This window comes from Esox lucius, chromosome 21 (assembly GCF_011004845.1).
Source record: "Esox lucius isolate fEsoLuc1 chromosome 21, fEsoLuc1.pri, whole genome shotgun sequence".
Classification (NCBI taxonomy): Eukaryota; Metazoa; Chordata; class Actinopteri; order Esociformes; family Esocidae; genus Esox; species Esox lucius.
Window position 1 is genome coordinate 20,601,688 of NC_047589.1, and position 27,941 is coordinate 20,629,628.

At 43.5% G+C, this 27,941-nt stretch overlaps 1 protein-coding gene across 1 annotated transcript in view; it reads right to left on the bottom strand.

Annotated features, from left to right (window-relative positions):
• Nucleotides 1-4,839: 4,839 nt before the first annotated feature.
• tgfbr1b (transforming growth factor, beta receptor 1 b) overlaps nucleotides 4,840-27,941 on the bottom strand; it is a 56,101-nt gene continuing 32,999 nt past the window's right edge. Inside the window, exons 3-9 of the mRNA XM_010885702.5 lie at nucleotides 27,658-27,894; nucleotides 24,862-25,092; nucleotides 21,275-21,442; nucleotides 20,299-20,455; nucleotides 16,700-16,824; nucleotides 15,798-15,928; nucleotides 4,840-10,279 (exon numbers count right to left, since the gene is read on the bottom strand). Of these exons, the coding sequence (XP_010884004.3) occupies nucleotides 10,154-10,279; nucleotides 15,798-15,928; nucleotides 16,700-16,824; nucleotides 20,299-20,455; nucleotides 21,275-21,442; nucleotides 24,862-25,092; nucleotides 27,658-27,894 (1,175 nt within the window). The 3' untranslated portion in view covers nucleotides 4,840-10,153. The remainder of the gene's footprint in view (nucleotides 10,280-15,797; nucleotides 15,929-16,699; nucleotides 16,825-20,298; nucleotides 20,456-21,274; nucleotides 21,443-24,861; nucleotides 25,093-27,657; nucleotides 27,895-27,941) is intronic.

Consider the following 27,941-nt stretch of genomic DNA (forward strand, 5'->3'; position numbering starts at 1 on the left):
AGGAGATCCAGGTGCGGTTTGTGTGTGTGTGCCGCTCCAAGAGAATTGGTTCACTTCAGGCAGTATTGGAGGGAGTGTTGGGAGACAGGCAGTATAGGAGGGAGTGTTGGGAGACAGGCAGTATTGGAGGGAGTGTTGGGAGACAGGCAGTATTGGAGGGAGTGTTGGGAGACAGGCAGTATTGACTGAAATTAACTATCCTTCACTGCTACACATTTATGAGAGCATCTCAATAGTCTGAAGTGGGTTACTTTTGAGATTAAAGCTATATAGTGGAAAATAGCTACACAAACTACCACCAACTACCAATATTTGCTATTACCAATCATTAAAACAGTGAAATGAAGAATAAGTGACAAGGACAACTATTTGATTGAGTAGTGAGAAACCTATGTCTGTAGAAAACCTATTTAAGACCACAGTGACAGCTCATGACTGTAGAAAACCTATTTAACACTATTACGACACCTCAAGCATGTAGAATTTATTTTGTTACATTAAGACAACCCATGTGTGTAGAAAACCTCTGTTATTAAGACCGCAGTAGTCTTTAGAAAACCTCTCTGACGTTATTAAGAACGCACTAGTCTGTAGAAAACCATGCTGCAGAGGAGCCTCTGTTGTGACGATTATCTGGCATCCTTCACGGCTCTTTATTCACTCTGCATTGAAGTCTTCAGCTTGGTCTCTTAAAGCCCCAGCTGTGGCACAACAGTGAAATTGCTGCGCGTTGAGGAGACAGTGGTGCGGGGGGGTAGGGGGAGCATAGTATATGATTCAGCCCATCGATTTCCTCATTTGGCTATTGACCCTTCTGCTCAGAGAGGCCCTGGGAGCTTCCTTCAGTCTCCGCACATAAAACAACCAGAGGATAAAGCGGTGCATGCATCATTAGCGATTGTAAAACACGGGGGATTATGTCGGAGGAAACTTCAGCAGAGACCTTCAGACTATCTGTTGTTCTCATAGAACGAATGAGGAGGACGCGGCCCCAGTGACACGCTGGAAAAGCCGCAACGAAGGTTTTAGATAGAACAATATGTTACATAGTTGTCTACAGTGGGGAGAACAAGTATTTGATACACTGTCGATTTTGCAGGTTTTCCTACTTACAAAGCATGTGGAGGTCGGTAATTTTTATCATAGGTACACTTCAACTGTGAGAGAATCCAGAAAATCACATTGTATGATTTTTAAATAATTAATTTGCATTTTATTGCATGACATAAGTATTTGATCACTTACCAACCAGTAAGAATTCCAACTCTCACAGACCTATTAGTTTTTCTTTAAGAAGCTCTCCTGTTCTCCACTCATTACCTGTATTAACTGCACCTGTTTGAACTCGTTACCTGTATAAAAGACACCTGTCCCCACACACAATCAAACAGACACCAACCTCTCCACAATGGCCAAGACCAGAGAACTGTGTAAGGACATCAGGGATAAAATTGTAGATCTGCACAAGGCTGGGATGGGCTACAGAACAATAGGCAAGCAGCTTGTTGAGAAGGCAACAATTGTTGGCGCAATTATTAGAAAATGGAAGTTCAAGATGACGGTCAATCTCCCTCGGTCTGGGTCTCCATGCAAGATCTCACCTCGTGGGGCATCAATGATCATGAGGAAGGTGAGGGATCAGCCCAGAACTACACGACAGGACCTGGTCAATGACCTGAAGAGAGCTGGGACAACAGTCTCAAAGAAAACCATTAGTAACACACTACACCGTCATGGATTTAAATCTAGCAGCACACGCAAAGTCCCCCCTGCTCAAGGCCCATCTGAAGTTTGCCAATGACCAACTGGTTGATCCAGAGGAGGAATGGGAGAAGGTCAGGTGGTCTGATGAGACAAAAATAGAGCTTTTTGGTCTAAAGTCCACTCGCCGTGTTTGGAGGAAGAAGGATGAGTACAACCCCAAGAACACCATCCCAACCGTGAAGCATGGAGGTGGAAACATCATTCTTTGGGGATGCTTTTCTGCAAAGGGGACAGGACGACTGCACAATATTGAGGGGAGGATGGATGGGGCCATGTATCGCGAGATCTTGGCCAACAACCTCCTTCCCTCAGTAAGAGCATTGAAGATGGGTCTTGGCTGGGTCTTCCAGCATGACAACGACCCGAAACACACAGGCAGGGCAACTAAGGAGTTGCTCTGTAAGAAGCATCAAGGTCCTGGAGTGGCCTAGCCAGTCTCCAGACCTGAACCCAATAGAAAACCTTTGGAGGGAGCTGAAAGTACGTATTGCCCAGTGACAGCCCCTGAAGGATCTGTATGGAGGAGTGGGCCAAAATCCCTGCTGCAGTGTGTGCAAACCTGGTCAAGAACCACAGGAAACATATGATCTCTGTAATTGCAAACAAAGGTTGCAGTACCAAATATGAAGTTCTGCTTTTCTGATATATTAAATACTTATGTCATGCAATAAAATACAAATTCATTATTAAAGAAAATCATACAGTGTGATTTTCTGGATTTTTGTTGTAGATTCCATCACTCACAGTTGAAGAGTACCCATGATAAAAATTACAGACTTCTACATGCTTAGCAAAATCGGCAGGGTATCAAATGCTTGTTCTCCCCACTGTATAGAAGTTACTGTTTAAGAATGATCGATTTCTTTGGGATACATACAGGATTTATATGTCAGCATCAAGCAAATTCCCTCCATCCCTCCCTCAGTCCATCCAGTTAAACCATGAGTTACATTGCAGAGCCTTGATCTTAATATTTAATTTCCCATGAACGCAATGACAAAGTACACAGAAAATGTCACTTGAACCAAATATATGTACACTACTGTGTGTGTGTGTGTACGTGAAGATAGAGTGTGGGCATAAATAGAGACAGAGCAAAAATAAATAAATGTTTCACTCCATTAAGCTAGGATGTGTTAGCCAACGAAGCATTGGAAAAAAGACAATAGCACATTTCCATTGTCCGTTTGGCTTGGCCCCTTGCTTTCTGGTGGGCCTGCTGAGAGTAGGTGCCCATAATTGTCAGTGTCACAAAAATCGATGAGGGGCAAATAGATAAAGTATAACCCTTAGCTAGCACTGCTTGCCTGGCCCTCCTGAAAATACTTCACAATCAATTTGGCCTGAAATTAGACACTAGGGCCTGGAGAGTCTGTGTGCAAGAGAGTGAACAAGCAAAGGAGAGATCGATCAGAGCGGATTACATTCCTATTCTAATTAATAGTAAGTACACACATTTATCTTTTCACAACTGGTAATGAGATACAAAATGAAAACCAAGTAAACGGCTTTACACAGTTGACTTCTTAACAAGCACAGAGAAGACAAAGCATTTATTTCCTCCTCCCCATGAGTGCTTACAGCAGGGGTTCACTGGGGGGCAACATTTAGATTTTCAGTGTGTACAGTGGGCCACATGCCTCTATATATCAATTATTTTGGTTTGCTGTTTGCTCACACAAAATGGCCAACTTAGTTAAAGATGTAGTTTGAGAATTCAGCAATAACCAAAATATATTTTTTTAAGGGACACAGTAGAATCCTGCCTCTAATGTTTACAACAACTAAAAAAAGAACACAGGGATGTTTGTGTGTGTGTATGCACTGCAAGTATCTAAAGTGAGTATGACTATAACTACTTCAATGCAAGTTGAAATGGGGAATATCTCAGGTACTCAGAAAAATTCTGTAGAAAAATATATTAATGGGTGGGGGCTGCACCAATGAGACACTAGGGATTTTCATCATGACTACTACAGCGTTAATGGACCACTGTCATTTGTTGAAATGAACAACCGGGTCTCTATGTATTATTTTTGAAACTGTTCATTCATCCTAAACATTTAAATTAGATTCACTTTAACTAAGGTCTCGTTCATTTATGCTTACCGTTACCTTACAGCGTTTTGATAACTAGTGTAAATCTTATCAGGACAAGGTCAACATATTTGCTTTTATTCACCTTACAAAAAAAATATTGGCTTAATATATGCCAAGATTATTACAAAATTCAACTTGTCCTATAAATATTTACAGTTCTCAAAACGCTGAGGTGGTTTAAGCCTACACAAAACACAGACCTTATTTGAAGTGGATCCATCCCCTTGGAAATGCATCTTCTTTGAGAGGCATAGAACTGTGGGAGGGACCATTTTGAAATGTACTGCAAGCAATTCATTGGAATGAAAATTAATCAGCTTAAGTTGAAGGTCACCGAGAGTGTGTTGTCTAGATTGAAAGTGAATTCGAGAGGATATGAAAGCTGTCATTTTTCAACATTCTAAATCATAAATGCAGCTCACAAATTCACCATGAAATCCATGCAGTTTTCTGTCACTTGCATTGAAAGGGTTCATACATGTTTTACCATTTAAAAACCACAACACTTCATTGCCTATTTACCTGCAATATCCACAGATAAATGCTATTGTCCATTCCCTTTTGAATAACCACAATCCTGTTTGGAAGAACGAATGACAGCTAATGCACGTGTGCGTTCTTTTACTGAACCACAGCAATATATCATAGCAACCGCTGCAACTTCAAAATTGACCTCAGCTCAGAAGACTTCAGAACTGCACTACAGTGGATTGCTGTCTGTTTCTAATTGGTTTGGTTTAATAGCAAATCACACCTAAATAACATTTCATTAATAAATTAAAACAGTTGTCACAGTCTTGAGAACTCTACATCAGCCCAGTGAGCAGCGTACATGGTCATCAGAGATCTGTTGCTACTCGCTAGCTTACAGCCAAAATACAGATCAACTGTTCTCACGGATAGGAAGATCTTCTACAAGTACAGCAGAACTCCCCATCAGGCTTTGAATGTGAAACAATAAGCGACACCACGGTCTTAAAGAAAGTTTTTTTTATTCACACCACTTTCTATTCCAACTATGTTAGAACTTAACATGAGCTTCAAGCCACTACTTTCCTATGATCTTTCATCCTTCTGTACACACTGTAGAAAAAGTAAATCCGTATGCTTCAGAAATCAGGGGCACAGGCAATTCTGTATTGGTTGAGTGTCTCCAAGTCTCGCTTTGCAGCTTCCTCCTTTTTGACCACTTAAAAAAAAGGCTTTTTTTTCAACACAGCTCAGAGGGCTTGGAAAACATTAAGGTTTTGACATTGGTAAAGCATTTACATTTCAAGACAAAACTAAATAAGTAAAATACAGATTATGGTAAAAAGTGGAATATACTGCTTGGGCACATCACAAACAGAATACAATGCCATTGACAAAAATGTACCATTGACAAATAATGTGTATTCTTCAATTTAGCTTTTCATAGAAACCAAAAAAGAAAAAAAAAGAAAAAAGCTAACTTGAATAAACAAATCAAATATATACATTGAGGTAAAAACACATTGGTCTTCAGAGGAGGTATGTTTTTTAGATTTTCATTAACTTTTTATATCCTGTTAATTACACAATTTTAGCATTTCTTTCAGCTTTTAATAGTTCATTTATAAAGCAAGTGTTGCAGACATTAGAACACAATCACATGCAGCTTGTCATTGGTGGGAAAAAAAGAGAAACTAAACAAGGAGAGTCTAGTCCAAAGTAGGCACGAAATAAAACACAATAAAGCTTTCTTCTACCTTTTACATAAGGACCTTAGAACAGTAACCATAGAACCAAAAGAAAGCCCCTTGCCTGGATTTCTGTTTTTGAGCAAACAGGACCCTTTTGTGACCCAAACCATTGCTTTTATTCATTTTGACATTAAACGTCACTCTTCAAATATGCTTATATTTATAATGCCAACTCTTTGTGACACATCCGGCCACTGTCCCCCCCAAAACAAGGTGTTTAGATGTTCTTCACAGTGTCTGGACATTAGCATAGACAGAAAGATCATTTAAAAGTATGATCAAACATGACAGGGGTGGAAAATGGCAACCACATTGATCAAGAACTTGCATAACTTGAAGAAACACCCATGTGGTGCCGGTTTTACGTGCATAAATTACGCATTTTGTGTATGCAAAGATTATGCAACGGGTGTTATGGTCCATCTGGAGGATGATGGGAGTGTGGTGGGCTGAGGTTTATACAATCACATCTGATTTATTTTGGTGCTGAAAAAGTTTCATAAAATTGACATAGCTGGTATTGTTAGCATATCATCCAAATAGCCAAATCTGACACTGGTCAATTTAGGTTGTTCCTTCCTTTGTGCAACAAAGGTTTGTTTCTCATTGAATAGACTGCCTTTCCTGTGACATGTACCGACCCATTTCCCTGCCGGCATATAATCCCCAGATCATACTGTAGTTGGGTTTAGGTCACAGAAGGGCTTGTCCAGCTAACAACCCACCCTCTTTCTCTGACACCATCACCATCCTTGGAACTGGAATAAAACATAGATGTCGGCTGGGAAGGACTATACAGACGATTCCAACAGGAAAAACAGACTGGCCAACATCTAAATCTACCCTTTGACCTCACCCTAACCTTAACTGACCCCTTCAATTTGGCACTGAAACTAGACCTAATTCTAACCGACGTAGAAGTTGAATTTTGGTTTGTACGGAACAATAAAGTCTGCATAGCCCTTTCCACGTTTTTAGCCTGGGACTTTGTGGCTAGAGTACCTGGGTGGAACGGGATGAGCAGATAGAGGCACAGACAATGAAAAGGACACTGGTAGCATGTTGAGACCCCTGTGCTCTACAGGAGACCTACAACACACAATTTTCACTCAAAACCCCCCTTCTCACAAATCCACTGTCGCCCCATTATAGCGAAATACTTTCTGTCCCGTCTATTAACCCGTGGCTGGTTTGATGCGGTCCCTGCGGCCAGAAAAAACAAACATTTCCTGCATGTCGCTGAGACAGAGAAATACCTGGATGTATGATGTTTTGTGTTATTTTTATTTTTTATACAGTTACTGTAAGTAGTAGTCACCTTTTGGAAACAAAAAGAAAGGCTGCTGGTGATCAAGACGAAAATGTTGTCGGACACAGAATGAACGTAAGCCCAGTGTTGGCGACAGAGGCATAGTTTAGACATCAGCTGAACCGTTGCTAAGTGTTATGTCCCAGACAATGGAGTTGACCGTGGCGCAACACCACCCACGCAGGCCAAATATGGCATGAGTGCGTGTGAAACAAAGCATGGTTCAGCATGAACGCATTTCTTATTTCAGCTTTAAATAATAAGTATTACCTTTCCTGTTAAACATGTGTAACAGCTAAATATTTAGGATCGTTTTCACTTCTCCCCCAAAAAAACTACCCCTGCAGATCAACTATGCAAGACGGAGCCTTCAACCTGATACAGAAGAAACACTGAGTAACATTTTACAACGTAGCGAAAATCATTCATACCCCTTTATGGCACAGCTAGAGATATGGAGATCTGTCACATACCTGTTCTTGCATGAATATTGGCAGAGGGCTTCCATTACTTTAGATCAGTCAACTGGGTGGTATATCCAGCTCCAGCTGATGAGCCTTATCCTGAAGAAAATGTACTACATTAAATGGGAGATACAGTGTCTTCAATGAGGCTGCTCATGCTGGCACAAGCACCCTAGTGGCACAGCTACAGATGAGACCTTGTTGCATTTCTATGGGCACAGCATTCAATCAGCCAATGGATCAATATGGGAGGGGCTGGTTTGCATACTGTTCAACACAGTGTAACAGCACTCCCCCTGTCCTGAACTACACCTACCCAATAATGAGAAATGAACGTTGAAAAGGGCTACATAAGTATTCCTCTAAAGGACACCTGCATTCTAGATGACCTGATGCATAAAACAGAAAGATGCAAAGTTCCCAGCACACATCCTTGGGGAACACCAGTGATGAGTAATCATGTGTAGCAGACCACTAAGGGCCTCATGGCACAGATCAAATACATGGCATAAGGGATATGTTCTGTACATCCAATCAGGGCTCTTGTCCACTGAGTGTCACTGGCCTCTTGATTTCAGAACAGAGACAGACATTTTGTAGCAGCACTGTGGCAAACAGATAAATAAAATGTACCCAGAAATCAGACTGCTCAAGACAAATCCAAAGGAAAAATCTAACGAAAACAAACAACCATGCTGCCACCCAGGTAAATGTGCAGTTAGGTCAGAAGTGCACTTATTGCAAAACAATCATATATTTTGGATTCTGTCTTTTGTTAGTGAATTGCTTTTTTTTTTTATCTTGTTTTAAAAAGCATGCTGCAATATGTGATTTTGCTTAGTATGCTGAAATAGAGCAAGAAACTGCAAGGACATTTAGACGAGCACAATCCAAATTTATGTAAAAATGCTGCTTGCAAGTTTAGGTGTGTAGTAATAGGATACCTTATGATTACAAACAAAAACAAATAGTTACGTCTCCTGCTACATTTACTTTTCGACTTCATAATGAATTATGACAATAGTTTATAAGTGTCATTATTTATGATATTACTTTTTACAAAACAAGAGCAACAATGACTCTCCATTGGTCCCATAAGGCTTGCTAAGCTGAAATATCAAGCAGTTCACAAAGTTACAGATTCTTTTTTTTTTCTTTGTAAAGGTACATTCTTCTAGTAGTAGAAAAAGTAGCCACAAAAAATGTTGGAAAACCTATGGCTTATTAAATATCCGTTTGCTATATTTAAATAAATCTACCTCACCTTGTTTTTTTTAGAGACATTAAAAATAATGAATGTGTTGTCACAGGCTTTGACCCCTCCCCCCCAAAAACCCATGCATTTTTACAGGGTAATAAGTAATGTGTTTTTTCTCTATTTCCTTAAATCCCCTTTAAAGATGACCTTAGTGTAGTTCTGTGGGCACTAACCCCACAATTAGACTGATACTTAGCTTAGACTGATTGTTAGCTTTCAGAGGAATGAGATCTCTCTGGTAAAGAGTGGAAAGAGATAGAAAAAAGACAGAGAGGCGAGAGATATCCCTATTTGATGATTTGATTGGAGGGTAGAGCGGAAATAGGTAGATGGCACCATTTAACGGATGTTGTGACTCCCTCTGCTTGGCGAGGTCACGTGTCTTTAGATGTGCATAGGAAGAGGAGCCCTACCTGCAGCTCTGGAAGGGCTTCCATGAAGAACGACAGACAGCGAGACAGACAGATTCCTGTTTGATCAACACAAACACAAGTTTGCACAGACAGGCACAGACAGACGGGCACAGACACAGACAGACGGGCAGACAATAATGTACGTGACAGGGGAAGAGGAGGTGGTTTAAAGCAGTGGCACTTTCCGGTTATGTCCTGGCTTGGAAGGCATGGTGGCGACTATCAAGCTGTTGTTGGTGTTGTTGTAGCAGAGCAGAGTATATTTGATCTATATTGCATATGTCATAGCATGTTCGCCAAGACTAAATGAGGTCATGTCCAGTTTGTGTATAAACAAAACCAATTCTAAACAAATAAGTTAAACTGACCTGGAGCCCCCAGTAGAAGAGAGAGAGAGAGAGACACAAACAAGGTTGTGGAGAGATGAGTACAGGGAACACCAGCATCTCTCCATGGTAAAACCCAGAGCTAATAAAATCAAAAAGTTTGTTTTAAGTACCGGATGGTCAAAAATAAACTACAGGTTGTCCCGTTTCTTTTCAAGGCCAGTTCTCGTTGGGTCAAAGCCATCACACCAAGTGACACGTGGTCTGAATGGAATCTTCATCTGAATATTAAGAACAGCAGTCATGAAACCTGTTTTCAGATGAGTGGATTTCTGGATGGCATCTCCTTTGAATACGACGATGTTTCCGCTGAAGCCGCTGCAGGGCAGGACTACGACTGTCTGTAATCGCCCCGACAGGTTTCTCAACAAACACAGAAGGCGGTGATCCCACCGAGCGCCAGGGCACGGGGTGAGGATTACACGGGCATGGGTTTGTGGTGGTAGAGGCAGGTTGGAGGCGGAATCATCACCCGGCCCAGACACCTCACTCCCCCTAACCCTTAAACTACGACCCCTCCCCCAATCAGATCCATCGTCCGTGAGACAAAAAAATAGATCCACAGTCGGCAGGACAACAATGAACGGGATGTCAGCGTTTAGGAAGGGCTTATCAGACTCTACCCTGCCATGTCGCCTCCCCTCTTCAACCAAGAGGAGGGCCGGCGTGGAGGGAGAACTAATGGTGGTAATAATGAAATAATAATATTATGAATGAGAGAAGATTGAGGTGGGGGGGCTACATCTTGATTCCCTCTGATTGGCTGAGTTGGGACAGGGTCTTCTTGATTCGTAGCGCTGTGAGACGGGCGGCTCCATTGGCGTACCAGCACTCCCTCATTATCTTGGCCATCACCCGCAGAGCCTGGAAAGGAGAGAGGGGGGAGGAGTCTTACAACAGTCAACTGGATGAAACGACATCCCTTAAGACATGTAGGGCAGAGGGTGAGTGCAGGAACCTGAAGGATTTGTTGTTAAATCCTCAGATAGTGTGTTTGTTCTGTAATTCCCAGAAACACACAAGGGAGGCACAGTGTTCCGCACGCACACTAAAAGCTAGCCGAAAAGCATCACGTTTTGTTCCAGTAACACTGTGTTTGTGGTAGAGACTTCCTGTGTCTTTTTATTTTGAATCTGGTGGGCTAAAGAACTCATGCATTGCATTAGATAGGGCTCATGGAACATGGTGTTTGACCGGGCTTACCTGCTACACTATAACACACAGCAATTTCAAACAGGTACAATTCTTTGTGTGTAACCAACACACCTGATTGCTGGGTAACATTTCCATAACATATGGATACGTCTAAAAAAGCAGTCTGGATTTTTAGAAGCAACACTTTACGGGAAGTGGCAGTATGACCAAAGATCACAAGAGAAGACTGCAGCACATTTGAGGCCTGTGGAAGTCAAAGAAAAGTCCTGACATGAGAAATTCCCAAGCCACTAACATTCTAGACTGTTGGCCCCTGGACCACCTGTACTCCGTTTCAGTCTTAGCACTGGTCACGGAAGCACTCTGGCGTAGTAACAGCCACCTTTTTTCTCTCACTCACTCCTCGGCAAGATGTTGTGCAGTCTGTTGATAAACAGATATTACACTGAATCACACCCAGCAGGGTCTTTTATGGTGCTCGTCTACACACTGCATACAGCGGGGCTATTCAGCTGTTATCCCAGCCACACTGAGCATCAATTCATGTTGTTGCTTGCTCTTTGGGGTTCCAGGCTGAGTGTCTGTAAAAGCACTTACTTACAACTGCTGATGTAAAAAGGGTTTAATAAAATATACCCACCCCAGTGGAACTGGCTTGGAGGTCCAGATTTCCATTTGAGGAAGCCCAACCCTGGCACTATAAGGACCACTGTCAGGTTACAGCTTAACATTAAGCTCAGTTAAAAGACTTGTTTTAGAGGACATTGTAAATTGTCAACCAGTGACTCTACTCTTCAACTCCTTTAAGGTGGTCCAGTTTGTTCTGGTGACTCTGCTGCAGCACTGTCTGGAAACGGACCCAGTGCCCTTTCAGCACACACTCCTCTCCCTCTCACTCCGTTTCCCCTTAAAAAACAAATACCCAGAACAGTAGCCAAGGTCCCTGCTACTTCTGCACCACCTAAATGACCCTCAAGTCTGAACTCCAAACCAAAACACAGCTTAACCCAAACATTCGAGATCTGTCTGAATCGGCAAACCTGTTCCCGACAAATGGGTGTCTCCAAATATTTTGGGCATCAGAGTTTGTTTTAAACTACGAAAGATGCCTATAGTTACTCTTAATTATTTTGGCTTTCAGAAGTTCCATTATTTAATTTGTCTTCCCCCCTGCAACTCTGCCCTAGGTCAGTTTTGTATGAAGTCAAATAAATAAGAATTATCCACAGAAAAATAACATCATTAAATCACAAAAGAAGAAACTTTTGGAATGGACTGGAAGAAAAGATTATCTTGTGAAATTCCCCTTTAGTAGCCATTTAATGTGCATGGAGTTAAGAGGAAAGTGCCATTCTATGATTAATCTGTAGTCTACATCTGCTAGTCCTTCATACAGACAACAAATAATAGACACAAATGGTCTAATTACTCATGATATACTTCTGACAGGTAAAATGACTACTTTTAGAGAAGGTTCGGGGGACAGATTCTTCACCCCTTAAAAACAGGTTATAACAATTAACAACTAAGTGATACAACACTCGCCATCAGCATCAATGTGGTGTACATTACCTGTCAGATAATGTTCACTTTGGCTTTTCAAACCAATAACTTCGAAACTGATTGGATGGTGGCTGGAAGCCTGAGCCAAGTCTGAGACCTGTGAGACTTGTTTATGACACTAGGTGGAGGAACACTGCACATAAATGGGCTTCAAGCCACCACCAGTACCAGTACCAGTACCAGTACCAGTACCAGTACCAGTACCAGTACCAGTACCAGTACCAGTACCAGTACCAGTACCAGTACCAGTACCAGTACCAGTACCAGTACCAGTACCAACAGGTGGGAGACCTCGGCTTCATGCAGTGCAACATATTTTAGACTGGGGTTTCTGGTGTACAGTAGTGCACCACATTGGTAACAGGCCTTCCCTTCAGCTTGTCAGTGCTGAGACAGAGCCTGGCAGGGAGGATTCTTTGACAGGGTGTAACCTGAGGGCAAAAGTCATGTCAGAAGAATGCACAGGGTAGAGACAGACACTGGGCTGCGTGGGCCACAGGAAACCCCCAGTGACTAACAGCCAGACAACCTCACAGCACCTTGTGAGTGTCTTGTGTTTGTAGGAGCACAACCCAAACACACACCCCCCCACACACACACACACACACAAACAAACACACACACACACACACACACACACCCTTTCCTACCTGCCACACACACGCGTACGCATGCACACGTGTACGCACACGCACACACACACAAAACCCCGACAGTCTGTGTGCAAACTAACTAGACGTGTCTCTCAAACTCAAACACAGCCCTCCCCGAAACCGTATCCTCCAGTGAGACAAACAGAGACAGACAGACACATCATACCCAGCCAGTCTTAAAGAAAACAAAGTCTCTCTTATAGGATATCAAATCTACTGTAGCAGGCACTAACCTGCCTCTCTGTCTGTCCATGTTCCATTTTTAATATCCTACACAATTTTACAACCAAAAACCGAGATGCTTTTAAATTATGCACCCAGTAAGTCCCTTAGATCTGGCTCTGGCCTTTAAAGGCAGATTTTAGCAGTTATTCTCCCAGCCTTTGGATTAGCCTGCTAGAGAACCTAAGGGCCAAACATTTAGACATTCTTAAAATAAATCTTCTTGACTTTGCTTTTCCCTAGGGTGGTTTAGCCTCATCAGTTTCATTAATATTCTTTACTGTTCTTTGCATTGCATTTGTGTATGAAATGTGCTAAATGTGCTATAAATCAAGCTTGACTGACACCTGTCTGTGGTCCTACTAGTCCAACAGAGCCAGACCTTGGGTAACAACACAAGGTCTAGCAACAAAGCTAGCTTTTCTCACACATTTGTAAATTGAGAGAAAACACATACCGGAGCGTGTTCACTTAAAACAAACAAATCACTAGTTTGGGCAGGTGGGGCTGAAAGTTTGTGTGTGTGGGTGGGGCTTTGTGCTCTGGAAAAACATGTTTGGTTTCCTTAAGTGCTAACAAAAAGGCAGCGCATCACTTTCCTCTTCACATTTAATTTCCAATACCTCCCCTGAGTGCTCATTTTAATGAGAAGCTTCACAGACGTCTACACTGTAGCCACCTGAGACTATGGTCCTACTGTATGCCCTGTCTGTCGGCCTGTGGTTCTCCTAGATGCTCCGTCTGCCTGTCTGTGGTCACAGAAAGGCGTGATGCTGTAATGAGAGTGCTCCTCTATCCTGCTCCTCGTGGTCCTGTGGGCTCCCATGGGGAGGGTGTGCTGGGAGGGCCGGCATGCCAGCCTCAACAAAAGGAATCAGTGTTTACCGTTTGACCAGTGAACAAGTGGCGGGTGCCGAGCCGCCATCTGCCCGTTCGCACATTAAACCACCACGGCTTCAGCCATAGATAGCCTCAAATTAACAGCCAGGAGAGAAAAAAATTATGTATTCCCAGTTTGCCTCAGCTGCGGCCAAAGAAGAAAGAATATTTAGACCAACATCTTTTTTATATGCATTCAGGCCCCATATATTAGATGGGCATCAAGCCTAAGATGTTGAAAGAAGAATTAAGATACAGCTATATCTTTACCCCCATCAGAATTGAATTGCAGTGTCGAGTGCAGAGGTCATGGTATGACATATCAGTGTCTTGTGAAGATGTTGTGCTGAAGGGCGTTGTGCTGAAGGGCGTTGTGCTGAAGGGCGTTGTACTGATGCTGCTCTGTTACAGCAGCACACTTACTTCCCTTCAGGGAGGTTGGTTACTCTCGAGGAGAGCGAGGGAAACAGAAGTGTGTGTGACACATTACTTTTATTTAGATCGATGGTCAGCGATCATGGGGAAACACACCCTGTTGCTAAAGACAGACCAGGTTTTAAAAGACGTGGAGGGGCATGTGCATGATTTGGGCAAAGTTAAGCCAATGTCCATACAGAGCACCTCAATAGCTGTAAAACCATGGTACCATACAGAGCGTACCATAGGACCACACCTGTAAAACCATGGTACCATACAGAGCATACCATAGGACCACACCTGTAAAACCATGGTACCGTACCATAGGACCACACCTGTAAAACCATGGTACCATACAGAGCATACCATAGGACCACACCTGTAAAACCATGGTACCATACAGACCGTACCATAGGACCACACCTGTAAAACCATGGTACCATACAGAGCGTACCATAGGACCACACCTGTAAAACCATGGTACCATACAGAGCATAACATAGGACCACACCTGTAAAACCATGGTACCATACAGAGCGTACCATAGGACCACACCTGTAAAACCATGGTACCATACAGAGCATACCATAGGACCACACCTGTAAAACCATGGTACCATACAGAGCATACCATAGGACCACACCTGTAAAACCATGGTACCATACAGAGCGTACCATAGGACCACACCTGTAAAACCATGGTACCATACAGAGCATACCATAGGACCACACCTGTAAAACCATGGTACCATACAGAGCGTACCATAGGACCACACCTGTAAAACCATGGTACCATACAGAGCATACCATAGGACCACACCTGTAAAACCATGGTACCATACAGAGCATACCATAGGACCACACATGTAAAACCATGGTACCATACAGAGCATACCATAGGACCACACCTGTAAAACCATGGTACCATACAGAGCGTAACAAAGGACCACACCTGTAAAACCAAGGTACCATACAGACCGTACCATAGGACCACACCTGTAAAACCATGGTACCATACAGAGCGTAACAAAGGACCACACCTGTAAAACCATGGTACCATACAGAGCGTACCATAGGACCACACCTGTAAAACCATGGTACCATACAGAGCGTACCATAGGACCACACCTGTAAAACCATGGTACCATACAGAGCGTACCATAGGACCACACCTGGAAAACGGGAAACGATTCAAAATCAAACAGAGAGTATATTTAGTGGAACACATTATCAGTCAAGTCTAAGTAACTGAGATCCAGAAGTCCCCACAAACACAGGAAAACCAGAGAATTTGGTCTCCACAAGGAAGTAGATGTTAGGTTAACAAAATCGGGATTAGTCTGAGAAATGGGGACACTTTAAAATTGGGACCATTAGGGGTTTGCTTCAGAGCTAGGCAAAAGTAATGCGTAAAGGTCAGGTGATTGAACTTTGGTTTAGGCAAAACGGGAACACTTTCTGATTTTTGTGCGCGTGTGTGTGTGTGTGTTATACCTCACAGCTCTGCCACCGGTTTGGTATGTTGGGCCTTAGTTTCTGGTCACACACCACCCTCCTCATCTCCTCCACAGCTGGGTCTGACTGCACCAGATCATGGTACGGTAACTGGTAGTCTTCAACAATGCCTGAAGACATCACAATGCAGTACATTCAATTAGTCACCAGTAAGCAGCTGTTTTGAAATGTATTGTGGCATGTCACTGTTTTGTCTTGACAGCCATTTCTTTTTTTTATCTACGCAGTGACAAACAAATAATAAATACAGTGCTAAAGAAGCAGTCTGGGACTTGCGAATAAACTATTACTTTAAAGCTCCCATTTTGTGCTTTATGTGTAATGTTGTTTTTATGTGCCTAATATAGAAGTAAAATGATTAGAAGACAACAGTTAGTCATGAAGTTTCAAGTTTGAATGCAAACGTTTTAGGGCCGGTTTTGGAAAAATGTCCAATTACTCTTACATTTAACCAGTTCTTTTTTTTTTCTTATTTAAATGATTAATTTTTTTTACTGCAAATGAAGGTACATAATCTGTAGCATTTGGAGGGCCACCGTACAGACCAAACAGCCACCAGACAGAATTATTCAGCATTGTGCAGTATAGGCCTATCTACTGGAATCAATAGATGTACCTCACAATAGAATGCTGCATCTCAATTTATTATTTTGCAACGTCTCAACTTCATTAAAGCAGGGCCTGTCATCAGTAATTAGTCGACGGTATTCCAAACGCGACAGAGCGAATATTGAATATACCCACAAGCCAGTGGAAGGAAAGGAGATGGCAGGGACATGCACATACGTCTTGGTAATCTGTATCACGCAAGATCTTTATAACCTTGTGTTTAGGTACAAACAAAACAATGTTTTGTGATAAACAAAGTCAAACGCACATACCTGCCAGGGAGCACCTACTGGATATTTCCCAGAACACCAAACCCATGGCGTAGATATCTGCTCTCTTAAATGACTCAAAATGCTTCATGTTTATCGAGTCGTCAAGCACCTCTGGTGCCATGTATCTGGAAAGAGGGAGGAAGAGGAAGAGTTAGTTAGAGAAGTCAGTAGACATATCATACCTACCACCACAAAAACACCACAAAGCCAATATCACAAACCTGTCAATGGATGTCAATGCATTGTGGGAGCAGTAATCAACCGTTTCAAAGTCTCTATATGCTACGTTGCATTATTTTGGTGTGTTAGTCAATGTCTCTGGAGCAAACACACCTTTTACTACCCTTTTGGGGACCAAAAAAAGTCTCCCCTAATCTAAACCCCAATAACCTATCTTAGTGTAGCCAGCGAAGTGTATGTCTATCCTGAACAAATCCTAACATCCACCAGAACTGTTTTATTTTAGGCTTCCAATTACGTAGCTACAGAAGGTCGTAGCTAGCGAAGCTTTTGTCTGGCCTGAACACATCCTGAGGCATAATATGTTGATCAGTGACGGGAGGCGAATGCGGGACCTGTTGTTCCGTAGTCCTCGTCTCTAACCATTATGATATTTAATAAGAGGTACTCAGTCAGTCACTCAGTCACTCAGTCAGTAAGAGACATTCGCTCTTCTAGGTCGGCTCCGCTTACGTGGTCCGGCAAAAATAACATGCGTGTAAACTCCTGCACATTATCTCCGCACACGTTCAACAAAAAATAAATAAAAAAGACAATGTCAAAATCAAGTCAAATGTTAACCTGGGATCTGGAAGACTTGTGCTTGAGTGTACAGTATCTCATAAAAGTGAGTACACCCCTCACGTTTTTGCAAATATTTGATTATATCTTTTCATGTGACAACACTGAAGAAATGACACTTGGCTACAATGTTAAGTAGTGAGTGTACAGCTTGTATAACAGTATACATTTTCTGTCCCCTCAAAATAACACAACACACAGCCACTAATGTCTAAACAGCTGGCAAAAAAATGAGTACACCCCTAAGTGAAAATGTCCAAATTGGGCCCAATTAGCCATTTTCCCTCCCCGAAGTTGCCGGCGGTTTAGACATTAGTGGCTGTGGGTTGTGTTATTTTGAGGGGACAGCAAATGTACACTGTTATACAAGCTGTACACTCACTACTTTACATTGTAGCAAAGTGTCATTTCTTCAGTGTTGTCACATGAAAAGATATACTCACATATTTACAAAAATGTAAGGGGTGTACTCACTTTTGTGAGTTACTGTATATAACAGAGAAATGGGAAAACGCTGTATCTGTGGGAAAAAGGCAGTAGTGCAATGACGTTCATCATGATTTTATTCCAGCACATTAGAGGTAAAGCTTTAAATATAATATAATTTGTTAGCAGTAGCCTGCTGTACAACAGTATGAAGTAGAATTCAGTGTATTAATGGTGTCTGGCAGCCCAAAAAGTTAATTTTATCCCCTGTATCTAGGATCAGTTTTCACAAAACTGAGCCTATATCAGAGTCTATGGGAAATATCTCTATAATTAATATACTGACTGTAATTTTGAAAGGTCTTTTCACATCAGCAGAAAATAGCAAGCAGGCCAGTCGAAGAGTGGCTAGAAAAAAACTCCTCAATAGGTAAGAACCTAGAAAGAACCCAAACTATGTGGGTTGGTATATCTACCTCTATGTCTGTAGAAAGGCCATTTTGGTCCCTAACAGGGGACTCCCAGATACCCAGTGGGAGATAAGAGGGCATGTTTTGCCAAGGGGGTCCTCTTTCCTTTGGAAAGTTTGAGTTACAGGAAGGAAGGGTGTGTTAGCGTTGCTGTGCTGCATCTTATCTCCCTCTGGAGACCCAGAGTCAGTTCGGTGGAATGCCAAGTCTCAGAGCCTATGACCTCATTAAGCCCCACAGATTCCAGTGTGCCCACAGTGGAGGATAGACACACATCGCCTGCCAGTACAACAACACAACCACCGGCCTGCCTGCCCCTTAAGGACGTATGCTAGAAGGGGGGTGGAGGGGGTTGTAGCCTTCAACGTGTTTCGAAACCACAGATCTGTCAGAGCACAAATCAATGCACCTTCACCACCTTATGATCATGACCATATCCAACGGCACCATCGACCCTGGACCCGACTACCTGTCAACGATCCAGCCCTGGACCTGCAGAATCGATCCCCCCCACCCCCCCGACGCCCCAGGCCACAGCCCCAGGGATACCTCCCATGACGCAGAGAGGACCGACACGGGAGGGCCGACAGACAGTGAGCAGGCAAGAGAGCAGGTGACAGATTATAGGAGGGTGGAAAACACTGACAGATGCAGTTGGAAATTCCTTCATTGGTACCACCTTGTACCTTGTTAAAGCTCGTGCATCAAAAAACAATGAAAACCAATATTCAATACGAACACCCCGAAAATGAATACATTTAATTATAAGCCTAAACACATAGCACTGTCAGTAAGAACTAGCTGGACTGGTCAGTATCACTGCCCTCCACTCTGAGCCCGGTCCCCTTCTTCACTTCCAACCAAGGTACTCTGATGAATCACTCAGCATCACCAACGCTTCCTTACATATACATACATGGGTCACAAAGACCTGGGAAAAGCCCGAAAAGGGCACTTAGACCAGGAACCCTTAAACAGGAGGAGTCTGTAAAACACAAGGAGATTCAAAATGTGCTTCCACTTCAACCTGCTCTCTAACAGAACAAGACGACTTGTCCTTGAGATGACCTCAATACCAAATACTGTAAAAATAACTTGTATGAATGAGCTGGCTTTGATTTCATTCAACATGACTCTCTGCAGCCAACACACTGTTTAAATACTGTTGCTCAGTGTGGTGTGTGTGTGTTTGTGCGTGCGCGCGTGGCAGCAGCCCGATCAATGACAGCAGTCAGAATCAACATTGTGGGCGGGTGATCTGCTTGGCAATATGCTGGCTATACAGCAACAGACTGGATGGAAATGGGCTTATTCAGAAACTCTAATCGGCAGCTCGTGGTCAGGCAATTTGTACCGCTACCTACCGAGACGAAATACGAAAGTGAGGACCAGACCAGCGTAATGTTTCTGAGGGTAGGAACATCTGTGTGGCGTGACCCATCGTCCTTGAGCTTTTCTTAGGAAAAAGGTCTTGTCGATAGAGGGAGGAAACAGCTGCTGCAGTGAGACATGGAACATTTGTATTTGCAGAGTGTTCCAATGAAATGACTCAGCGTGTGCTTGTCCTCCCCTCTTCCAACAAGGCCTTCAGCCACCCCTCCGTCCATCAGTCAGTCCCTCCATCAGTCAGTCCCTCCCTCAAAAAGCCAAATCAATACAAACAGCGACCTGAAGGAGGCCGTCTGAAGCCAGAACGCACAACCATTTTCAAGGCAACTCCGTCGCCGCGACAACGTCATTAGGGGAAATGACAGCTCATGAAGCCACAACGGGCCACCAAAGGGCTCCTGTTACCGTTTCGTCCCCGTTCCCCCGGGGCGGTTTGATGTCACCAAAAGCCACGCCGAGGAGAAAACGACATTACACACAACCGCGTGGTCACCGGCCGTGGGCTCCGGTTACCTTTTGGTCCCCACTCGGTGGTTAGGGGCGATGTCGATGGTGTCTGTGGCCGAGTCGTGGCGCACGGCCAGTCCCAGGTCGGCTATGCAGCATGTCCCGTTCTTCTTCACCAGGATGTTCTTGGATTTCAGGTCCCTGTGGGCGATGGCCGGCTTCCCTGGGGTTCACCACACGAGGGGAGAGGGGGGCAAAGAGGAAGACTGAATTGAGAGCTCAAACACACCAACAAAAGTGAGGGGGGTGGGGAAACGACAGAAGAACAAAAGCCTGCCTGTCCTCTGGCGCCTGTGTGATTGTATCTGACATATCTGAGTGGTAGAGGAGGGTCACACAGGGGGCACCTCCAGCCGTACATGGCCCCTTCCCCCAAACCACTACACTGACAAACAGGACAGCCACCCAGCTACTCTGCAGGGCTCTTACGGATTCCTGAAAATGGAGTCCGATCTGAAACGTTTGCAACTGGTAGAGGACACAGGCATTCGGCTGCAACGTCTCCAGGTCTCGGAGCGCTTGGCTTCGCTGAGAACCCACTCGGCTCTCAGAGGCTCTGCTACGTAAATCAGTTGTCTTTCCTTTCCAAATACTGCGAGACCGTCGGGCAAGTCTCCTGGTGTGTCTTTGTGTGTGTCCTAAGCAAAGGGACGATGACACCAGTATGCAGACGCGTAAAGGGAAACGAGTCCCGTGTGTGTGTTGAAGTCCATACTGTTCGGTGGAGGAAGTCAGCCCGCACACAGAGGACCGGTGACTCAGATCACTTCCTCTTTCTACGACCTGACCGGCGCTCACATGACAGCGCGGCGGACGTGCACCGTACTTATGCCCCTATGCATCACACACAGTTGCGCAAACGCAATCTGGTGACAGTTCTTTTGGCTGCGCGAAACCAGGGGCCAACGTCCAACTCCGTCTCTCCACAAACAGTTGCAGCAGACACGGGCTGACGGACCGCGTGTCGGTTTTTCGGGCTCACCTTGTGTGCCAACGATCTCCATGTGCAGGTGTGCCAGGCCGCTGGCTGTGGACAGGGACAGCTTGATCATGCCCTCCACGGTGACGGTGTACCGGTTCAGGTAGTCAAACAGAGAGCCGTGCTCGTGGTAGTCTGACACCAGCCACAGCTGAGTCCATGTCCCGTTATCTGGGGGGCAGAGAGAAACAGGTGAGGCGAGAGAGAGAGAGAGAGAGAGAGAGAGAGAGAGAGAGAGAGAGAGAGAGAGAGAGAGAGAGAGAGAGAGAGAGAGAAAACGAGATAAACAGAGAGAATGAGATGGACGTTTTTAATTCCTCAGAGCAATGGGATGTTACTTCCAAATGGCCAGAGCGCTCAGAGCAGTTGGCCTGAGTACAACGACTGCCCGGTCGCTCACACGTGACTTTCCAATCACTAATGCTTATTCTGTAAAACAATTAAAAACCTGTTACGTAGGTTTTGTTATGTAATGTTATTTCAACAAACAATTACTCCGTGATTCTAGTGGTTTCTATGCTCACAATCCCAACATTTGGTCAAACCGCATACAAAAAGGGCCAAGGAATACATTTCTGATATTAATTTCTCCAGACACACACAGTGCTTCTCCCAGCAAACTGAATCAACTTTATAATAAACACATGCCCAGTGACTGTATCATGCTAACATTTTAGCACAGGCTTCTTTACACTAACATGTCATGTTAACATTAGGTAGCATAAACATTATCCTGGAAATGTTAATATGCACTTCCAACACTGTCCAATCTTCCAGACTAGAAGTAAAGAAGAATGGAAGTGGGCAAAATGCATATTCTCCTGTGTTTTGAAGGACACGGTTGAACATGAAACTGATAACTGCTGTAATACAGAAGTGCATAAAACATGGGATTTGATTCATCATTATGAGTAACAACATTAGACCCAATGCAGAGTAGAAGATTTGAAGCTCAACCATTTGCATCAAATCTCAAAAATCACCCGAGAAATTCATGGTCATCTTTCAACACCTTTACGTTTGCCTTCTGGAAGCAGGAATGACACTTAAGAATACATTATGTCTGTTCATTTCTGTAGGTACATTACCAACATGCATGGCTTTTTGCATAAACTGCTTGGATCAATTCTCATTCTTTAAGAGGAACCGATATGTGGAACAATCCTGTATGACGATCATTAACCCGTCCGGTTAGACAGTGCTATGTACTTGTGACATTTTTGACTGACTTGACGAGTGGGACACCTCCTTGCGAAGGCGCCTCGCAACCTGTCTAACTGAACTCTGTAGCCAAGGTGACCTGCTCCGAAACCAAGTGTGTATATCCAACTTGTCTTTATTTTGATAGTAATCAGTTGCTTGTCTGGAAAAATAACAGGTATTTTTAGATTCCCTAGGGCAGAAACTTGGGTGTGACTGAATCCTTTTGTTTGTGATAGTAGGATAAGAATTAGTCTGAGACTGGTGCTATTCTACACCATCAGTCTTTCCATTTGGTGGAAAAATGGTTTCTGAATTTCCGTCAGCCTACGTGACACCAGTTGGTGGGTGTAGAGAACATGGGCTTGACCACCCAGCCAAGATGCTTACCACAGGGTTGACAGTTGTGACTGGCTGGCAGTTGTCAGGGTTTCTCCTGGCTGAAAATTAGTTAAAGGTGGTACCCCAACCCCAGCTACCCTGCACTCTACCGCACGCCCCTCTGTGATATACCCTATATATCTGGCCACTTGGAAAATAAAAATATTAAAGTGTAAAATCTGCCCTGTTGTCCATGGCCACTTGAGCAGCTAATGCAGACTACAATGTCCTCCCTAATACAACAGCAACCAAAAAACAAGCAATAAATATATTCTTTACATATTAACATGTTACCTATTTTTTCATATATATACACACACACACACACACACACACACACACACACACACACACACACACACACACACACACACACACAATATAAAAAGTCTACACACCCCTGTTACCCTTCTCTTGACTGATATCTTTCAACATTGAGATCCCTCTGATGCTTTGGAAGCTCTCTGCAGACCAAGGCTTTTGCGCTGAGATGCAACTAAGAAAATGTCAGGAAAATCCTACTAGAACAGCTGAACTTTATTAATGATTAATCAGTTACTTTAAATGATGGCAGATGTTTAAGGACTTCTATTTAACATGAGTTTGAATGTGATCGGTTAATTCTGAACACAGCCACATCCCCAGTTATAAAAGAGTGTGCACACTAACAACCAGGTTATTGTGAATTTTAAATTTTTTCCCCTCAAAGATTTCAGGTTTGTTTTTTAATTGAATTGTTCACGTTTTAGGTCACATTAAATGTACATCACAAGAACCTGGCATTTTAACATGGGTGTGTAGACTTTTTATATCCACTGTGTATACATACAGCTCTGGAAAAAGCTCTGAAATTAAGAGACCACTGCAAATAGAACGCAAAAACTTTCCTTTTCAACTTTTTTGCAAAGGCAGGAAAACAATGCAGTGGTCTCTTAATTCTTTCCGTAGCTGTATATATATTTATATTGTAGGATTTTACCCTCAGGTGTTTTTTTGTTCTCCTCTGCCTGTCCAGGACTACTAGAGATTTTATGGGATTTAAGTGCATCCAACCTCTAGTTTCTGCCGGCTATTTTCCTAAGCCCCAAACACAGTGGCTCCACAATGCTTCTAGCATACAGAGCATATCATTCCCACTACATTATATCTGAGCCACCAGAAAACATTTAACAATTGAGCATCAAAACAGTTTATTAGAACATCTAGGAATCTCATAAAAAAGAAGGAAATCACTCATCAAGCTTTATAATTAAACAGTCAATATTATTGTTGTCTATTTTCATTGTTATACCATGTTCTTATTAATTTGACTTGAATTAAAAACGCATCAGAGCTGTAGGCCTATATATAAATTTACCTCTCTCTCCTTCAGCTGCAGGCTACTTGGCTATGCAGCATGCGCGCATCCAGTGTCTTCACGTTCATATATTTATATTGTTAGTGACTTAAACATGTTAATTGTATATTTTTACACTGTATATAGCATATAAAATGTTGTTGGGGACAGTAGCCTACATACTCTAATCTTTTCACCAGTCATCTCTGTTTGTCTCGCAAACACTATTGAAAAAAATCTGAGGTTCTACTAGATGTCATCGGAAACATTAACAACTGTTAAGTTGAAGGCGTGAAGTTCTATTTAAATATTTTGACATGCTTGGGTGTAAAAAAAAAACTAGCTTTAGGCTTGTTTTTTCCATCCTGTATGCAAGGTTGCCAGATCATTTACCGTAAACCGTTAAATCTGCACAAACGCTATATGTTGTATACAACCCTATCTGTAAATTGACCCACCCAACCCATTAAAAATGTCCCATTTAGTCTGGCAACGTCGCCAATATAAAAATGTTTTCCTCCTACGATCACATTCGCTGCAGTATATCGCTGGTTGTCTTTTTAGCGAATGATCTCAAATGGTTTTTTTACCATGCCGACACACAGAGGCGGTAAGAGATTTTGGGAAGGCGGCCGCCTTTGAGTTTTATATGCAGGAAAATCCCCGGTTATACCTTTGTTGTCAGCGGCGATGAAGCCCAGGATGTTCTCATGCCGCAGCATGACAGTCTGGTAGATCTCTGCCTCACGGAACCACGAGCGCTCCTCGCGGGAGGAGAAGATCTTGACCGCCACCTCCTCTCCGCGCCATTTCCCCCGCCACACCTCACCAAAGCGGCCCTTCCCGATGCTCTCCTGGAGGATGATGGTTCGAGCGATGGTCCTCTGCACCAGCAGGGGCAGACCTGGGGAGAAGACAAAGAAGTAAAAATGATTGATCACTATTATGCTAGAACACAGGTCAGCTAGTATAGAGCCCAGAGTCCAAACTAAAAATGGAGAAGCTGCGTTTAACAGTTAGGCTGCACACAACTGGAATAAACTACCATAAGATCTTAGACGTGCCCCAAACATATACATTTTTAAATCCAGGTTAAAATCAGTTCTCTTTTCAGGCGCCTATGACTGAGCACTTAACCGCAACTGTGTGGTCTTACAGCTTTTATAGCTTCCTATGTTTTTATCCTTGTTCTATTTTCCTATTCTGTTTTATTATTATGATATTGTTTTGATGTTTTCATTTGAGTATTTGTTTTTATATTATTGTATTTTTATATATTTTTTTTTCTTAGTAAAGCACATTGAATTGCTTCTGAATTGTATGAATTGTGCTATATAAAATAATAATAAAACTAATATATATATTATATATATAAAAATAAATAAATAAATAAACAAACTTGCTTGCTAGAAAAGGAACAGGTCTTTTTGTGGATGTTTCTGGCACTAGAAAACACCTCTGACCAGCATGGAGAATGTATTTAGCTATAGGTAAAACTGGGTGCATTTCTCACTCGTGTAGGACAATCATCAGGGGACTATTTGAAGTCGACAGGGTTTTTTCTATGAGAAACAAAAGGCATGATGCATTGTGAAAATGCAGATGTAGGTCTATTGAACATGACTTTCAATTTCAGCTGCCAACTATTAATATTTAAATAGGCTCCTTGTGATTACCCCAAATGTCTCATCCTCGATTACACAGGCACTCACTCCCCGCCTGTCTGCTGAACAAACTCACAGACTGACTTTTAATCAGATGTCTGTCCAAAAGAGAACAAAGCTACAGAGGAAATTAAGTAAGATAGGCTAAGAACCAAATTCATGTTGACAAACACTAGTTTGTTTGCTTCGAACAGGAGTCCTAGTATCTGTGATAATTATAGTTACAATGAAGAATCTAAACAAATGACACAAACAAATGATACACCATTCCCTCTTACAGGCCTATTTCCCGTTGTTCTAGAATACAGAATGGACCTGTGTATTCTTTTCTAAAAAACCTTTTTAAAGCGAACTCTTTAGGTGACACACTTCTCTCTCACTGGTGGTGCAGACACTAAGGTACTGACCACCAGGCCTGCAGGCAGGAGTTGAGGACTTTCTAGCAGCGGCAGCAGCAGAAATAGCCAGACTATACAGGCCACTGAGGCCAGAATCATTAAAAGCCAAATGAAGCGTGGGTCGTGCTGTGCCAGCTAGGTGTACGTGGAGAAAGGGGAGAGAGGCAGCGGCGGGATCAGGCCTGATATTCAGACGACGTGTGCTGGGCTTGGAACATTACATTTCTGTCTACCAGGCTTCGTACAGGCAGTGAATTTTCATATGACACTCTCTCTGCCTGGTTCCCCCATAGATCTTTGTTCCTACTGCATCGAAACAATGAGATAGGTCTTCCTTTATGAAATCCCAATGTAAAGCTGGGGACAAAAATGAGAATATTGTCAGGATCAGTGCAGTTAAAAAACTAAGTCAACTTAGGACTGCCAGGTCTGCCAATACTGAATAACCCAGAAAAAAGACCCCCCGCCCCCACCCACACAAAATGTAAATCCTACTTTTTAAAATGAAGTCCACTTTTCCCCAAAAGCCAGTCATCCTAGAGTTGACAACCTCTCTGGCAGCCTCGATAGTGAAGTGTTAAATGAGGAAGAGACGTCCGCCGGCGTTCCAGTTCTCATGCCAGGTCGCGAGGCCAGGGTGGTGTCTGGGCGACAGCGGCTTTACAGGGTGCCTGTGTCAGTGCCGCCTTGTCGTCCGAGCGCTGGCCCGCTCCGATTACCCACGGCTGAAACCGCGCACAACTGAGCCAGAGACGGAGAGATAAGATGGCTGCTCCTTTCACGACACACTCTTAAAGAGGGTGAGCGAGAGGGGAGCGAGGCCGGGCGTCAATCTCCCCCATCGTCTCACAGCGGGGTGTCTCTAGGCACTGTTCTGGAGCTTTCGGCACGCAAACAGACACACGTTGTGGCAGAGCTATCAACAAAACCACGCACTAACTGAAGCATGCTGGTCTCTTGGTAAAACTAAACACACTTTCGGGCACACTGAAGCGGCTACCCACTGCTGCCCCCCCCCCCCTGAAGCGAAAGCAGGGTCAGTCTCTCCTGGATGGGAGATGAGACACTCCTGGGAGTGGCGTGGGAGGGCCAGATCAAATCTGTTGAGTGGAAACTGGGACATTGCCCATAGGGTGCAGTCGTTTGGATGGAACGTAAACCGGGGATCCTGATGTCACCAAGAATCCCATGGTACTGCTCATAAAATGAGCGGTCTTAATGCCACTACTGTATATCTCACCTCTGGGCCTCACAGCGGATGTGTGGTGAGTGTTCTGGCACAACAGTATCACTGTACATCACCCTGGTGGAGGATTTGTTTCCCTCGTATTATAAAAACGTTTTGGTGTCGGCAAGCACGCACACACACACACACACACACACACACACCCGGGCTAGCAAACCCACCAGAGCCGGAGCCAGAGGTGGTCATGTCGTAGATGAGGTCTTTGAGGGTTGTCCCAACGGTCAGGAAGGGGTGGTCCAGCGAGGGGTCTTCTTCATTGGGGACGCGGTGGTGCACCCCTGCTCGGCTGTGGCAGATGTAAAAGACCAGCACCAGGACGAAGCACAGCACGCACACGGGTCCAGCGATCACCGCCGCCAGCGCCACGGGTCCCAGGGGCACCGGCTTAACTGTCGTCACTGTCGAGAAGAGAGTTAAAAGTTAAAAGCAAATCTGCTTTTCTCTT